Genomic DNA, 13712 nt, shown 5'->3' with positions numbered 1-13712 from the left:
AAAAAAGTCTTTTTAGACCTATGCAAGTACCTCTCATTAGAAGTATCTAAACTGGGGGCATGGAGGTAAGGCAACCTTCTTGCAAGCAGAAGGTTGGCGGTTCGAATCCCAGCACCCCATATGGTCCCCTGAGCCTTCCAGGAGCAATTTCTGAGCATCGAGCCAGGAGTGACCCCTGAGTGCTGCTGCGTGTGACTCAAAAACCAAAAAAAAAAAAAAAAAACAAAACTAAACAAAACAGAAGTATCTAAACTGTAACTCTGTTATCCAGACTGTCTGAGAATCATCCTTTTCAGACTTCCAACCCTGTAGCACAAGGGAAAGGCTTAGAGGTGGACATATGGGATTTTGTTGAACAACAGCAAAGATTACTTTGGAGAGTCAGTAGTCCATACAGACCCTTTTATTTTCCGTGGGATTTTTTGGTTTGGTTTTATTTTATTTGGGTGTAATACCATGCTAAGGAGTTACTCCTAGTTCTGTACTCAGGAATCACTCTGAGGGTGTTTGGGGGACCATGTAGAATTTTGGGCATCAAACCCAGGTCAGGCATGTGCAAGGCAAGTACCTTTCCCACTGTACTATCTCTCTAGTCCAATACATACTGTCCTTTGCATTAACCATATATAACCTACTAAACAAGACTATCATACTTTCATCAAATCTGATGGAAACACCTTGTCTTTCACATAAATAATTACAGACTTAACTTATCAGTGGTCCTTCAGATTCTGTGGTCATATGGTGATTGTCAGTCTCTACTGACAAATTGGTGTCAGTGGTACAGGTAAACTGTTAACTTCAAAACTTAACTAGAGGGGTCAGAGTATAGTAGAGCAGGTAAGGTACTTACTTGCCTTGCATACAGATAACTTAGGTTCAATCCCAGCATTGCAAGCCCTGCCAGGAGTGATCCCTAAGATTTAAGCTAGGTATAAGTTCTGAGCATAGCTGGGTATGAACCCCAAAGCAAACAACAATAACAACATATTTAAGTAGAAAGTAAACCACCAACACATTTTCCCCCTGGAATATTGGTATGAGAAGCTGCTTTCTTTCTTTTTTTTAATTTTTAATTTTTAATTATGAGAACAAAGATGCAAAGAAAGAGGACAAGGTAAAGTTACAGTGGAAGGACAATCACCCATAACATAATTCTCAGAAGAAGTCCCCTTGCTGATATCTTAACTTTGAACTTTCAGCCAAAGAACATTAAGATAAATAAAACAGAATTCGTGTACAATTACTTTGTCCCTCAAGTCCCCAGACTGTAACACATTATAATATTTCTTAACAGCACACAAGGCAATCTAAGCCATAAAACTTACATAACTCCTTAAACATTAGAGGCATAGTATTTTTTTTACATTTCCATGTATGTGCATATTAGGAGAAGCTGATTTCATCATTTACTTCCTTTCTATAAATTCTGCCTGAGAGAAATGGCCTCCTATACTCAATTAGTGATTAAAGCTTATCATTTCAGTTAATGCCAAAAGATGCTGTCATATTGCAGTGTCTTAACTATATCTTCCATATGTCATTTCAATTGTTTTATAAAACTGTGTTGGGGGTTTTAGGGAGTTGAGCCATAACTGGCAGTGCTCAAGGGCTATTAGGATAGGCTTAGTGCTCGGAATGACCCCTGGTGGTACTTAGAGGAGCTTATGTTGTGACAGAGATTGAACCAGGGTCAACTACAAGCACCACCAGGAGTGAGTCTCAAACACAGAGGGCCAGGAATAGCTCCTGGTGGGTCCATCCAACCCTCTTCCCCTCAAAAAAAAAAAAAATTTTAGCATTATTTTAGTAAATCTGTGATACCCTCACCAATGTATCTGACTTAGCAGTGTCTTGATAAAGGGGGTGAGTGCTTCACCCACCATAAATTTCTCATTTGCTGTTGCCTTTGGTGGTTTTTTGTTTCCTTTCCATATTTACTTATTATCCTCAACTTCATCCTTGACTCACCACAGAACAATCATATTTTTTTAATGTTTTTCAGTATCTCAAGAGCAACCGGGAATTGTCAGAGAAGCTTTCTGGGTTGCAGCAAGACAAGGAGGCTCTGCGTGAAGAATACAGGCAATTTTTGAAGCAGTTTGATGTCCATGTGAGGTAAATAAAAATGAAGCGGCCTGGGAAGAACCTGTGGAGACTCAGTTCTTCATAACCAGCCAGCTCAGGACTAGGGAGACCTTCATTGGATCTGGGAGTGCCCTTCATTCCCAGGGGTTTATCTCCCAGACTATTGCCAGAGAAATGAGTGGCCCAATTTTTTCTGAGAATGGGAGGAAGAAAGGAATATATTTAGCTCTGGTGGTGCCTAACTTCTTGCTTATCTCCCAGTATACGCTTCCCATCTTCCCTGAGGATTCCCACCTCATCTACTTTCCTCAGCCAGGATCAGACTTACCTCATTTCAGTTATTCATTTGCATCACAATTTGTTTGTTTGTTTGCTCAGTCCTGTACTATACCAGGGATTTGAACCTATGACTATCTGAACTTATGACTTATGACCAGGTCAAAGTTCTAAGTCCTATACTATACCTCCAAGACATTTTTTTTTTGCTTTTCACAAATAATGAAACAGCAATGCAATTATTTTGTGTTTTGTTGTTTTGTTTATATTTAATTTCCTCTTTTATCATTATTCAAGAATTGAAGGGGAGTGTTTGCACACATACCTAGCTGTGGTGCGTCCTAAGAGGAGGTCATATGCCAGGTCATGTATTGGTATACTTGGCTATCACCATCACCACACCTGTCTTTCTTGAAATCAAAGTATCTCTTTGGATGCCTTCAGAACACCTGGGTTCTGTTAACAGGAGATCAAAAGGGCCGTCTCTCACTTGAGAGCCACAGATAAACTGATGATAGTGAAATAGTGGCCAAAGTGGCCCTTTCTCCGAGTTAAGTTTTCTCCCAAACTTTAGTCTGCATCAGAAGGACCCTGTGGAGCTTGGTAAAGTGCATAGCTTCCTAGGCCAAACAGATAGCTCAATGGGTTGAATGCACACTTTGCATGTAGGAAGCTTGGCTTTGATCCCCAGCACTGCATGGTTCCCTGAGCACCACCAAGAGCAACCCTGGTATCCAGAGTTGAGAGCAGCTCCTAAACATCATGTGTGGCTCAACAACCTCCCAATTTTAAAAAAAGTAGGACAGACAATATGACTTAGAACTGCACATTCATCACCATTATTTAGTCAGTTTGTTTTGACACCTGGCTCTGCACTCAGGAATTAATTGTGGTGTGCTCAAGGGACCATATGAAATGCCAGGATTGAACCCAGGTCAGCCGAGTGCAAGGAGTGCAACATTCTACTTACTGTGCTATCACTTGGACCCATCCAGTCAATTTTTAAAACATTTTATTACCTGAAAAAGAAGCTCCCTAGCTCTCAGTGCCCTTATTCTCTCCCCACTCCAACTCAGTCTACTTCCTTTTCCTCTATTTACATATTCTGCACATTTATGAAGATAGTTATTAAATGTACTTTGTGACTAGCTTCTTTAACTAGCACAATGCTTTCAAAGTTAATCTAATCTTGGCATTCAGCCATAATTTCTTTTATATTTTATTTTTATTCCTTTTATATTCATATAACCAAATGATGCAAGTTGGCCTTGCTATCTGAGAATAAAACATTCCTATTTCATCTGAATTGCTAAGTTATTTGAAGTGTCTGTAAATTCCCACTTTTTTTCTAAATTTACACACACACCAAATAACCTTACAAATCAAGCCAAATTATGAATGGGCTGCCTTTAGATACTGAGAGAAACCTGCATCCAGTGTATCATCAGACCATATTTTGTTTCTTCATTCTTCATTTGGTGAAAATTCAGTGTTTCCTCCTTCTGGGTACTGTGAGCAGTGCTGTTATGTACCAGTTTCTGTATGGACATCTATTTTAATTTATCTTATGTACCTAAGTTTCAAATAACTAAGCTATGTACTTCTCTACTCTTCTGGACAACTGCCAGGCCTTCCCAAAGAGTCTGTACCATTTGCATTCCTCCCCACAGTGCTTGGTGGTCCCAATTGCTCTACCCCTTTGTCAGCATTTGCTATTTTATTCTCTATTACTCTTGTTATTCTAAGGGTGATATCCCCATGTGATTTTTTTTTTTTTTTGGTTTTTCGGGCCACACCCATTTGATGCTCAGGGGTTACTCCTGGCTAAGCACTCAGAAATTGCCCCTGGCTTGGGAGGACCATATGGGACACTGGGAGATCGAACTGTGGTCCTTCCTTGGCTAGCGCTTGCAAGGCATACACCTTACCTCTAGCGCCACCTCACCGCCCCCCCATGTAATTTTTTTTTACTGCATTTCTATAATGTCTTTTTGTTGTTTGTTGTTGTTGTTGTTGTTGTTGATTTTGGCTTTGGTTTTAGGGCCACACCAAGTGGTAGTCAGGAGTTACTACAGACTCTGTATTCAAAAATTGCTCCTGGCAGGCTTGGAATGCTGAGGGTCAAAGCCAGGTCCATCTCTCAGCAGCATGCAAGGCAAACACCCTACCGCTGTGTTATCACTCTGGCTCCTCCGTAATGTTTAATGATGTTGAATATATTTGTTTTTATTGGTATTAAGTCAGATTTATGTTAGAATTGGAATCCTGAAAGGAGACCTATATAGATTCAGTATTTAGAAGTTCAGCTCAAGGCAAGAATGGAAAATAAATTCAGTTATCTTCCAAATTAACTAAACAAGATTGAAATGGGCTCTATCCCCATCTAAGGGTCTGGCCAAGAAGACATTTTTCGGAGCTGGAGAGATAGCATGGAGGGCAGTGCATTTGCCTTGCATGCAGAAGGATGGTGTTTCGAATTCCAGCATCGCATATGGTCCCCCAAGCCTGCCAGGAGCAATTTCTGAGTGTAGAGCCAGGAGTAACTCCTGAGCACTGCCAGACATGACCCAAAACAAACAAGCAAACAAACAAACAAAACATTTTTCATGAATGGCTGAACTAGTAGAATAGGATTCTGAATTCAGATATATCAGAAATCAGAAAGTCAAGGTTATCTCCTAAATAAGCTCTGACACCAACACTCTGTCCATGGTGAGCCAGAGTGCTAAATCCCTGGGGATGACCAAACCTGCTATGATTTAGGATGTCCTTGATGCATCTCTTTTCACTTGGGGGATAAAAGAGTTGCAGGTGTGAAGCAGAACACAGGCCAACATTAGTCAGTCCCTAACAGGAGAAGGGAACCCAAGGAAGTGAAGAGGCCTATTATAGAATCAAAATAAATGCTTACTGTGCTCAGGGGAGCCTATGTTTAAATTTCTTCCATAGAAACTATACTGAGAAGCATCACCACAACAAAGCCAAACTTCAAAGAGTCAAGGATCATTGGGCTCAGGAAGTAAAACAACGAGATGAGAGAATCAAACTACTTGAAAACAAAGTTAATATCTTACAACAACAAAAAGAAAAGGTGAGAACAAAAAAAGATGACAAGTTGATGAACAAAGCAGGGTCAAGCATGGAGAAAGCCCCTGGGTCTTCAGCTTCCTCACAGCCTCTTCATAGCTCACTTCTGTTTAGTGCCTCCGTTGAATGTGAATCTTCCATCCCTGAATAGAAATTCATGTCTTAGAGTGGTACTAAACCATAAAAACACTGAAAATACATTGTACTGACAACTTAAGATCAGTGTGTTGGGGCCAGAGAGATAGCATGAAGATAAGGTGTTTGCCTTGCATGCAGAAGGTCTGTAGTTCAAATTCCGGCATCCCATATGGTCCCCTAAGCCTGCCAGGAGCGATTTCTGAGTGTGGAGGCAGGAGGAACCCCTAAGTGCTGCCGGTGTGACCCCCCCCCCCAAAAAAAAAGATCAGTGTGTTATCTTCAAAGAAAATACGTATCTTGGATCTGGAGCAATAGGGCAACAGGTAGGGTGTTTGCCTTGCATACAGCAGACCCAGGTTTAATTCCTAGCACCCCATATGGTCTCCTGAACATCTCAAGGAGTGATCCCTGAGCACAGGACAGGAGTAAGTCTTGAATACTGCTGGATATGACACTTCCCCTCTCCAAGAAGGAAGGAAAGAGGGAAGAGTGGGAGGGAAGGATGAAAGAATAAGAGAAGAAAGAAGGAAAGAAAGATGATGTATGTATGTATAGATAGGTGGGTAGATGAGCAGGTAGATGGATGGATAGGTGGGTGGGTGGGTAGATGGATGGGTGAGTGGATACATCTAGGGCCATAGTATAGCTGACAGTGGTCCTCAAACTATGGCCCTCGGGCCACATATTGTATTTGTATCTGTTTTGTTTCTTCATTGCAAAATAAGACATATGCAGTGTGCATAAGAATTCATTCATAAGGGGCCGGGCGGTGGCGCTGGAGGTAAGGTGCCTGCCTTACCTGCGCTAGCCTAGGAGACGGACCGCGGTTCGATCCCCCGGCGTCCCATATGGTCCCCCAAGCCAGGAGCGACTTCTGAGCGCATAGCCAGGAGTAACCCCTGAGCGTTACCGGGTGTGGCCCAAAAACCAAAAAAAAAAAAAAAAAAAGAATTCATTCATAAGTTTTGTTTTTACTATAGTCAGACCCTCCAATGGTCTGAGGGACAGTGAACTGGCCCCCTGTTTAAAAAGTTTGAGGACCCCTGGTAGCAGGTAGGACCCTTGCCTTGCATGCAGCTGACCCATATTTGACCCCTGGCCAAGAGTGACCTTGAGTGCAAAGCCAAGACTAAGTCCTAAGAACTACCATGTTTGGCCCCCAAACCAAGTAATGACAACAAAAACCTAAAGTGAGGTAAGAGAATACAATAAATTGTTTATTTTCATGCCTTTATATTTTGTCACTAGTTGGACTTTGAAATATTGGTTAGGCTTTCAAGTACAAAACAACATGGGAAGTTATAGTGAAGGTAGCAATTGTGGTTAACAGACCTCCAGAAATAGCAGGTTTCTTCCCCATTGCCAATTCACCCTCAACTGGCCTCACTTCAGCTCTAGGACAGCATGATCATCACTGCGTCCACTTCCAGTAGTGTATCTTTCTTCCTGATGACTGCTGTGTTGAACACTGTCCCCAAAATTCATGTCTCCCTGCAACTTCAGAATGGAACCTAATGATCTAATGTAAAAAATATCATCTTTGTTCTTTCTATGCCTGTATTGCTGAGGAGATTCCAGCTGGCCAAGGACATTACATTCTACTATGAATACCCTCAATAAAATGCTTTGGTCTCAAAATATATATATAATAATGTATGTCTTGGCAGGTGTAATAAGATGAGGCCTGTTCATTAGAGTTAACCTTAATCTAGTTCCTTACAAGAAGATAAAAATAATAGAGGGCTGATGGGGCTGGAGCAGTGGCGTAAGGAGTAAGCCTTGCCTGCACTAGTCTAGGACAAACAGCTGTTCAATCCCCCGAAGTCCCATATAGTCCCCCAAGCCAGGATTGATTTCTGAGCGCATAGCCAGGAATAACACCTGAGCATCACTGAATGTGCTCCCCCCCAAAAAATAAAATAAAATAAAATAAAATAGAGGGCTGAGGATATGGTTCAAGTTATAGAGCACATGCCTTGAATGTGCAAGATTCTGGGTTTGATACCTGATACTAGGTGTTGGTTCTACAAACAACATTCCAGAAAAAAAATGAAAAAAAAAAAGAAAAAGACAACTGCTGGGTCACACAGTAGAAGCGTCCCTATGCTAATGGAGGAACTTGGAGGGTGCAGCCACCAGGCGGGAACCACATGTTTGCTCACACCCACCTGAAGCTACATGAGAGGCAAGAAGCAGCTTCTCCTGCAGAGCCAGAAAAATTCTGGAGACACCGTGGTTTTTTTGCTTGTAATCTCCAACACAGAAAATAGAATCTTATAGCTTTAGCTGCTCCATATGTGGTAATTTGTTACCACAACATAAAAAAAAGTATATTTACCTAGAACCAATAGGTCTCTATGAAAAACACTGGAGATTGCAAATAATTAGAGGCTATTGAGGGAGTTGTCGATCCTAGGGACAAGGATGTGGCTTTTGCATATATATCATTTGCATGTATGAGGGCCCCAAGTTTGGCCCCTGGCATAGGGTGGTGAGAAAGTGGTAGAGACAGAGAGGAAGAGAGGCAGTGAGTATGGAAGAAAAGTGCGAGATGGTCCTTTGCCTTGCTGCATGGAAAGAGTACGGTGGCCATTGGCCTAAGTCTAGCCTTGCCATGTAGTTGTTCTGTGACCTCACACAGTCCATTTACTATTGTCCTCATCTGTAAGATAACAGGAATAACTTACTAACCACAGGTTTGGAATGATTAAATATGAAATGCTTAAAGTGGTGCCTGCATTCGTGTTTTTATGTATATTTTTTTCATTTTAATGTAAACTTTTGGGGGGCCACTCCCAGTGGTACTCAGGATTACTCCTGACTCTGCACTTAGAAGTTACTGCTGGCGGGCCCGGAGAGATAGCAGAGCGGCGTTTGCCTTGCAAGCAGCCGATCCAGGACCAAAGGTGGTTGGTTCGAATCCCGGTGTCCCATATGGTCCCCCGTGCCTGCCAGGTGCTATTTCTGAGCAGACAGCCAGGAGTAACCCCTGAGCACCGCCGAGTATGGCCCAAAAACCAAAAAAAAAAAAAAATAAATAAATAAATAAAATAAAAATAAAGCACAAGCTTTGCTGGGCAAATGCCTCAGCGCTGGCAAATAAAAACAATGAAAAGAAAAAACAGGATTTTGGGGGCCGGGCGGTGGCGCTAGAGGTAAGGTGCCTGCCTTGCCTGCGCTAGCCTAGGACGGACCGCGGTTCGATCCCCCGGCGTCCCATATGGTCCCCCAAGCCAGGAGCGACTTCTGAGCGCATGGCCAGGAGTAACCCCTGAGCGTCACCGGGTGTGGCCCAAAAACCAAAAAAAAAAAAAAAAAAAAGAAGTTACTGCTGGCAGTCTTAGGGAACCATATGGGATGCTAGGGGTTGAACCCAGGTTGACCTAATGCAAGTCAAACAAACACCCTATCCACTGTGCCATCACTCCAATTCCTGGTGTAAACTATTTTAGAAGCATGTTTATCTGAGCATGCATGTTTCCCAAGAGAATGTAAACTAGTAGAATTCCCTTCTCAGAGAAGACAGGTGAGAGCTTTCAATGCCAGTTTACAAGTGCTGATTTTATATCCAAAGAATAATGTTGCTTTGGAAGTTTTAGTTCCTTCAGCTTCTCTTCAAGTAAGAAACTAGTAAGTATGTAAACTAGTTAAGTTTCTGGCTTGTCACCATCCAAACCAAATTTTACCAAGATACTTTATTCTTTCATTAGAGTAGGTGTCTTGATTTTCTATTTCTAACATTATATTTCTAGAAGACTCACTCAATTTCCTTTCTGAGCATTGATAACTGCATAGATTACATCATTTATGCAGTGACTATTTCCACTCTCAATCCTAAATATAAGTATATTTACACATGAGCAGGCATATACATTGGAGGGTGAAGGATGTTAACCTGGACTGAGAGGAACCCCATAGAGAGCTCACTGGACTGGAGTGTGCTTTGCAGGTGGGAGGCTTGGGTTCAGTCCCCAATATTGCATGATCTTTTGAGCATCACCAAAGCAGCTCCCTATGCAAAAGCTAGAAATAGCTTCTGAACACTGCCAGGGATGACTCAATTTAAAAAATATGGAGTGAAAAAAAATGGAGTGGTTTGATCTAGGACAGTCTCATAATTCTTTAACAATAAATTGGCCAGGAGAGAGCAGAGATAGGACATGAGCTAAGCACTTTCTTTCTTTTCTTTCTTTCTTTCATTCTTTCTTTCTTTCTCTCTCTCCTTCCTTCCTTCTTTCTTTCTTCCTTCCTTCCTTCCTTCTTTCTTTCTCTCCTTCCTTCCTTCCTTCTTTCTTTCTTTCTCTCCTTCCTTCCTTCCTTCCTTCTTTCTTTCTTTCTTCCTTCCTTCCTTCCTTCCTTCCTTCCTTCCTTCCTTCCTTCCTTCCTCCCTCCCTCCCTCCCTCCCTCCCTCCCTCCCTCTTTCTTTCTTTCTTTCTTTCTTTCTTTCTTTCTTTCTTTCTTTCTTTCTTTCTTTCTTTCTTTCTTTCTTTCTTTCTTTCTTTCTTTCTTTCTTTCTTTCTTTCTTTCTTTCGATGTTTGGGTCACACCTGGTGACACTCAGGGGTTACTCCTGGCTATGCACTCAGAAATTGCCCCTGGCTTGGTGGACCATAAAGGACTTTGGGGGATCGAACTGCGGTCCATCCTATGTTAGGGTGTGCAAGTCAAACACCTTACCACCTGCACCACCACTCTGGCCCTGAGCTAAAGCACTTTCATTGCAAGTGGCCAGACCTGGTTTGATTCCCTGGCACTATGTATATGGTTCTCTGAACCCTACCAGAGTGACAGACCAGCACTGTCAGGTGTGCTCAAATAAACAATTAATTAGTGGACAGACTTCAGATTTATCTCTATTAGAATCTTGCTTTGTTTTGGGGTAATAACCAAGCAGTGTTCAGAGCCACTCTATGCTTGCGGATTACTCCCAAGAATTTTCAGGGAACCAAACTCTTCCCCTCCAAAGACCATTATTATAAAAAAAAAATGGAAATCTACAGAAAAAATTTTAATTTGGCTTTTAAGAGATTTGAGTTGTATTGATTTGTGTTTTTGTCCTTGTGGAAAAGGAATAATATCTTTCTGGAAGTTGAGTGCTCAGATAATTTTTTTTTTTTTTTTTTTTTTTTGTGGTTTTTGGGTCACACCCGGCAGTGCTCAGGGTGTTATTCCTGGCTCCATGCTCAGAAATTGCTCCTGGCAGGCACGGGGGACCATATGGGACGCCGGGATTCGAACTGATGACCTCCTGCATGAAAGGCAATCGCCTTACCTCCATGCTATCTCTCCGGCCCCTCTCAGATAATTTTTAAGTGTTAAGCAAAATAGGTGCTAAACAAATAGTACCTAGTGTAGGACATTTGCCTTACACACAGACAACATAGGTTCAATTTCCAAGGCCATATATGATCCCCTAGTACTGCAAGGAATGATTCCTGAGCACCATCAGGTGTGAACAACCCATCCCAAAAATAAATGTTAGCCAATACAATACATGCTTTAAAGCAATTAAATGTTCGACTGACTGTGTCAACAAACAGGAAAACAGATTAAAGGACCAGAAAATAAATGGGAAAATGATGTAAAAATCTTAAAATCAGGGACCGGAGAGATAGCATGGAGGTAGGGAATTTGCCTTTCATGCAGAAGGTCATTGGTTGGAATCCCGGCATCCCATATGGTCCCCCGAGCCTGCCAGGAGCAATTTCTGAGCAAGGAGCCAGGAGTAACCCCTGAGTACTGCTCGGTATGACCCAAAAACCAAAAAAAAAAAAAAAAATCTTAAAATCGGGCAAATGCTCTTTGAGTTCTAGATTTTTTTCTATTGTTGTAATTAGGGGATCTGATTTATTCTTAGGGGAAGGCAATCCAGGATCAGGTCATTTCCCAAAATAATATTCTGCTCCTAGAAAAAAGGAAGCTTCTGGAGCAACTCAGAGAGAAGGAATACTTGATCCACAGCAACAAGTGGGTAATAACTTCTGTTCAGAGCAGGTAGGTATGATTCTGCCAAGGATCTGCACAAAGATGATGTTTGTATCTCAACAAAAGTTGTTTCAGGAGCTGGAAAGATATAGCACATTGGGTAGGGCATTTGCCTTGCTGACCCAGATTCAATCCCTGGCATCCTATATGGTCCCCCAAATCTGCCAGGAGCAATTTCTGAGAGCAGAATCAGGAGTAGCCCCTGAGCGCTGCTGGATGTGGTCCCCAAAAAAATATATTGCAGAGACTTCCTATATTTGTACTTCCTTTCTCATACCTATTGTCTTCAATTTTTGGCAACTCATGCAAACTGCAAAATTGGTAAAATTACAGAGTGAAATGTATATGTGTATGTGTTGGTGGAAATCACCAGGGATGGATAATTGAGTCCTGCTTTGGGTATTTCTTATATGCAGTCGTTGACTCACCTAGGATCCACTGTGCTTAGCCTTTCCTTTGTAGTTTGATACTCATTTTTATCATTTGATACCTATGGAACAAAAGTAGGCTACGAGAGAACCAGTGTCAAATTAGTGACTCAAATTCAAGAAATCCACAATGCACCAGTGCAGTAGTTCATAATCAGAAATGCACCCAAGCAGATAAGAATTCTCTTACCAGGCCAGGCAGATACTCAAAGAGATTGAGCACAACCAGGCACTTGACCCTATTCCTCAATGCCACATGGTCCCCTTAGCATCCTGGTGGTATCCTTGGTATCCCTGAAGAATTACTGTGGTGGTCCTCTGAACCAGCAGTGTGAGAGATACAACACTGGTCTAAGTATCAAACTACTGATCTGGGTATCAATGGGAGTGTCCCCCCCCCACCCACAAACCCAACATTGCTACTATAAAACAATTCTACCTGTGAGCCCAAGCCCTCTAGTTTCTATAGAAAACTTTTACTATATTCAAAATTATTCTCTAAGAATAAAATGCCAAGCTTCATAACTAATTTCCAAAAGAACATGATGTTGCCAAATCTTCACAGACTTGGCCCAGGCTGAAAGCTCTGGGACCTTCTCAGAATGGATGCAGGCATATTTCTCTTAAGGCCTGAAACAAGGCAGTCAAAACACACCCAACATCCTCTGACAGCTCCACAACTGACCCTCATCAAGCTGCCAAGCCACCAATTCATTCCAACTCCACAGTCCCAGAACCACATGTCTACTTATGTGGCCACATAACACCTCCAAATTTCATAATACTATTAGCCCTGTAGGATCACAACAAATCTGATAGGAAAGTTGCATAGAAGACCACCAAGCTTAATGAGCCCCAAACAATAACACAACAGGCTCAACTAGAACCAAACACTCCCATAAATCCTCTGTGACTTCAGTAAGACATAAAGTGATACAAATTGACTCATTGACTTGAGTTTTGTTTATTACATTTGCCTTTTTGTTGCAACATACAATATGAAGTACATTTCTTTATGCCTTCTAGGGGAGAAGGTTGAGTGGTGGGTGGGAAATGGAGGAATATTGGTGAACAGAAGGCCACACTGGTGGTAGAATTAGTGTTAGGACATTTAATGACTGAAACAACTGTATTGTGAACAATTTGGTAACTCAGGATGTTATAGAACAAGAATAAAATAAAAAAGTGTTCTTAGAGTGTAGATGTGAGCAAAGATTGTGGGTTGATCTTAACAGTGTCCTCAACATTGCTAGGACTTTGATAAGCATTTTGTTAACACTTACTGTGTGCTGAGCTCTCGTCTGAGTGCTCTAGTCACTGAATCTTCACACCACTCCCAAAGGGAGGCTATATTTTAGCCCAGAGAGGGAAGGAAAGTCAGACAGCCTCCCCAGTTGCTCAGGAGCCTAACATTAGTAGCTATCTGGGAGAGGCCAAGAAGGGTTATCTTACCAGCTGCTCTGAGCACAAGCCACCCACATCTCCCTTCCTTGCTCACAGCCATGTATCTGTGTCAGTTTCTGTTCCATACTAACCATGTACTGATTCCTATGTGCTACTACTCTATGGATGGACTGTATGAAATTGGAATTAGATGCAGGCTGTAAAGCTACAATATTGAACAATGCAGGATTCCCTGTTCAGTTCCAACCCGGTGGAATACTAATCTACCTTAAATATTTATGGGCTTGAATTGTACATTTTATACTC

At 41.8% G+C, this 13712-nt stretch overlaps 1 protein-coding gene across 1 annotated transcript in view; it reads left to right on the top strand.

Moving 5' to 3' along the window:
- The window catches only part of CCDC30 (coiled-coil domain containing 30), a 63779-nt gene that overhangs the window by 42539 nt on the left and 7528 nt on the right, over positions 1-13712 (top strand). Inside the window, exons 9-11 of the mRNA XM_049774725.1 lie at positions 2006-2118; positions 5314-5455; positions 11447-11583. Of these exons, the coding sequence (XP_049630682.1) occupies positions 2006-2118; positions 5314-5455; positions 11447-11583 (392 nt within the window). The remainder of the gene's footprint in view (positions 1-2005; positions 2119-5313; positions 5456-11446; positions 11584-13712) is intronic.

Source organism: Suncus etruscus, chromosome 6, assembly GCF_024139225.1.
Source record: "Suncus etruscus isolate mSunEtr1 chromosome 6, mSunEtr1.pri.cur, whole genome shotgun sequence".
NCBI classification, from domain to species: domain Eukaryota; kingdom Metazoa; phylum Chordata; class Mammalia; order Eulipotyphla; family Soricidae; genus Suncus; species Suncus etruscus.
This window is presented reverse-complemented; position numbering and strand designations above follow the sequence as displayed.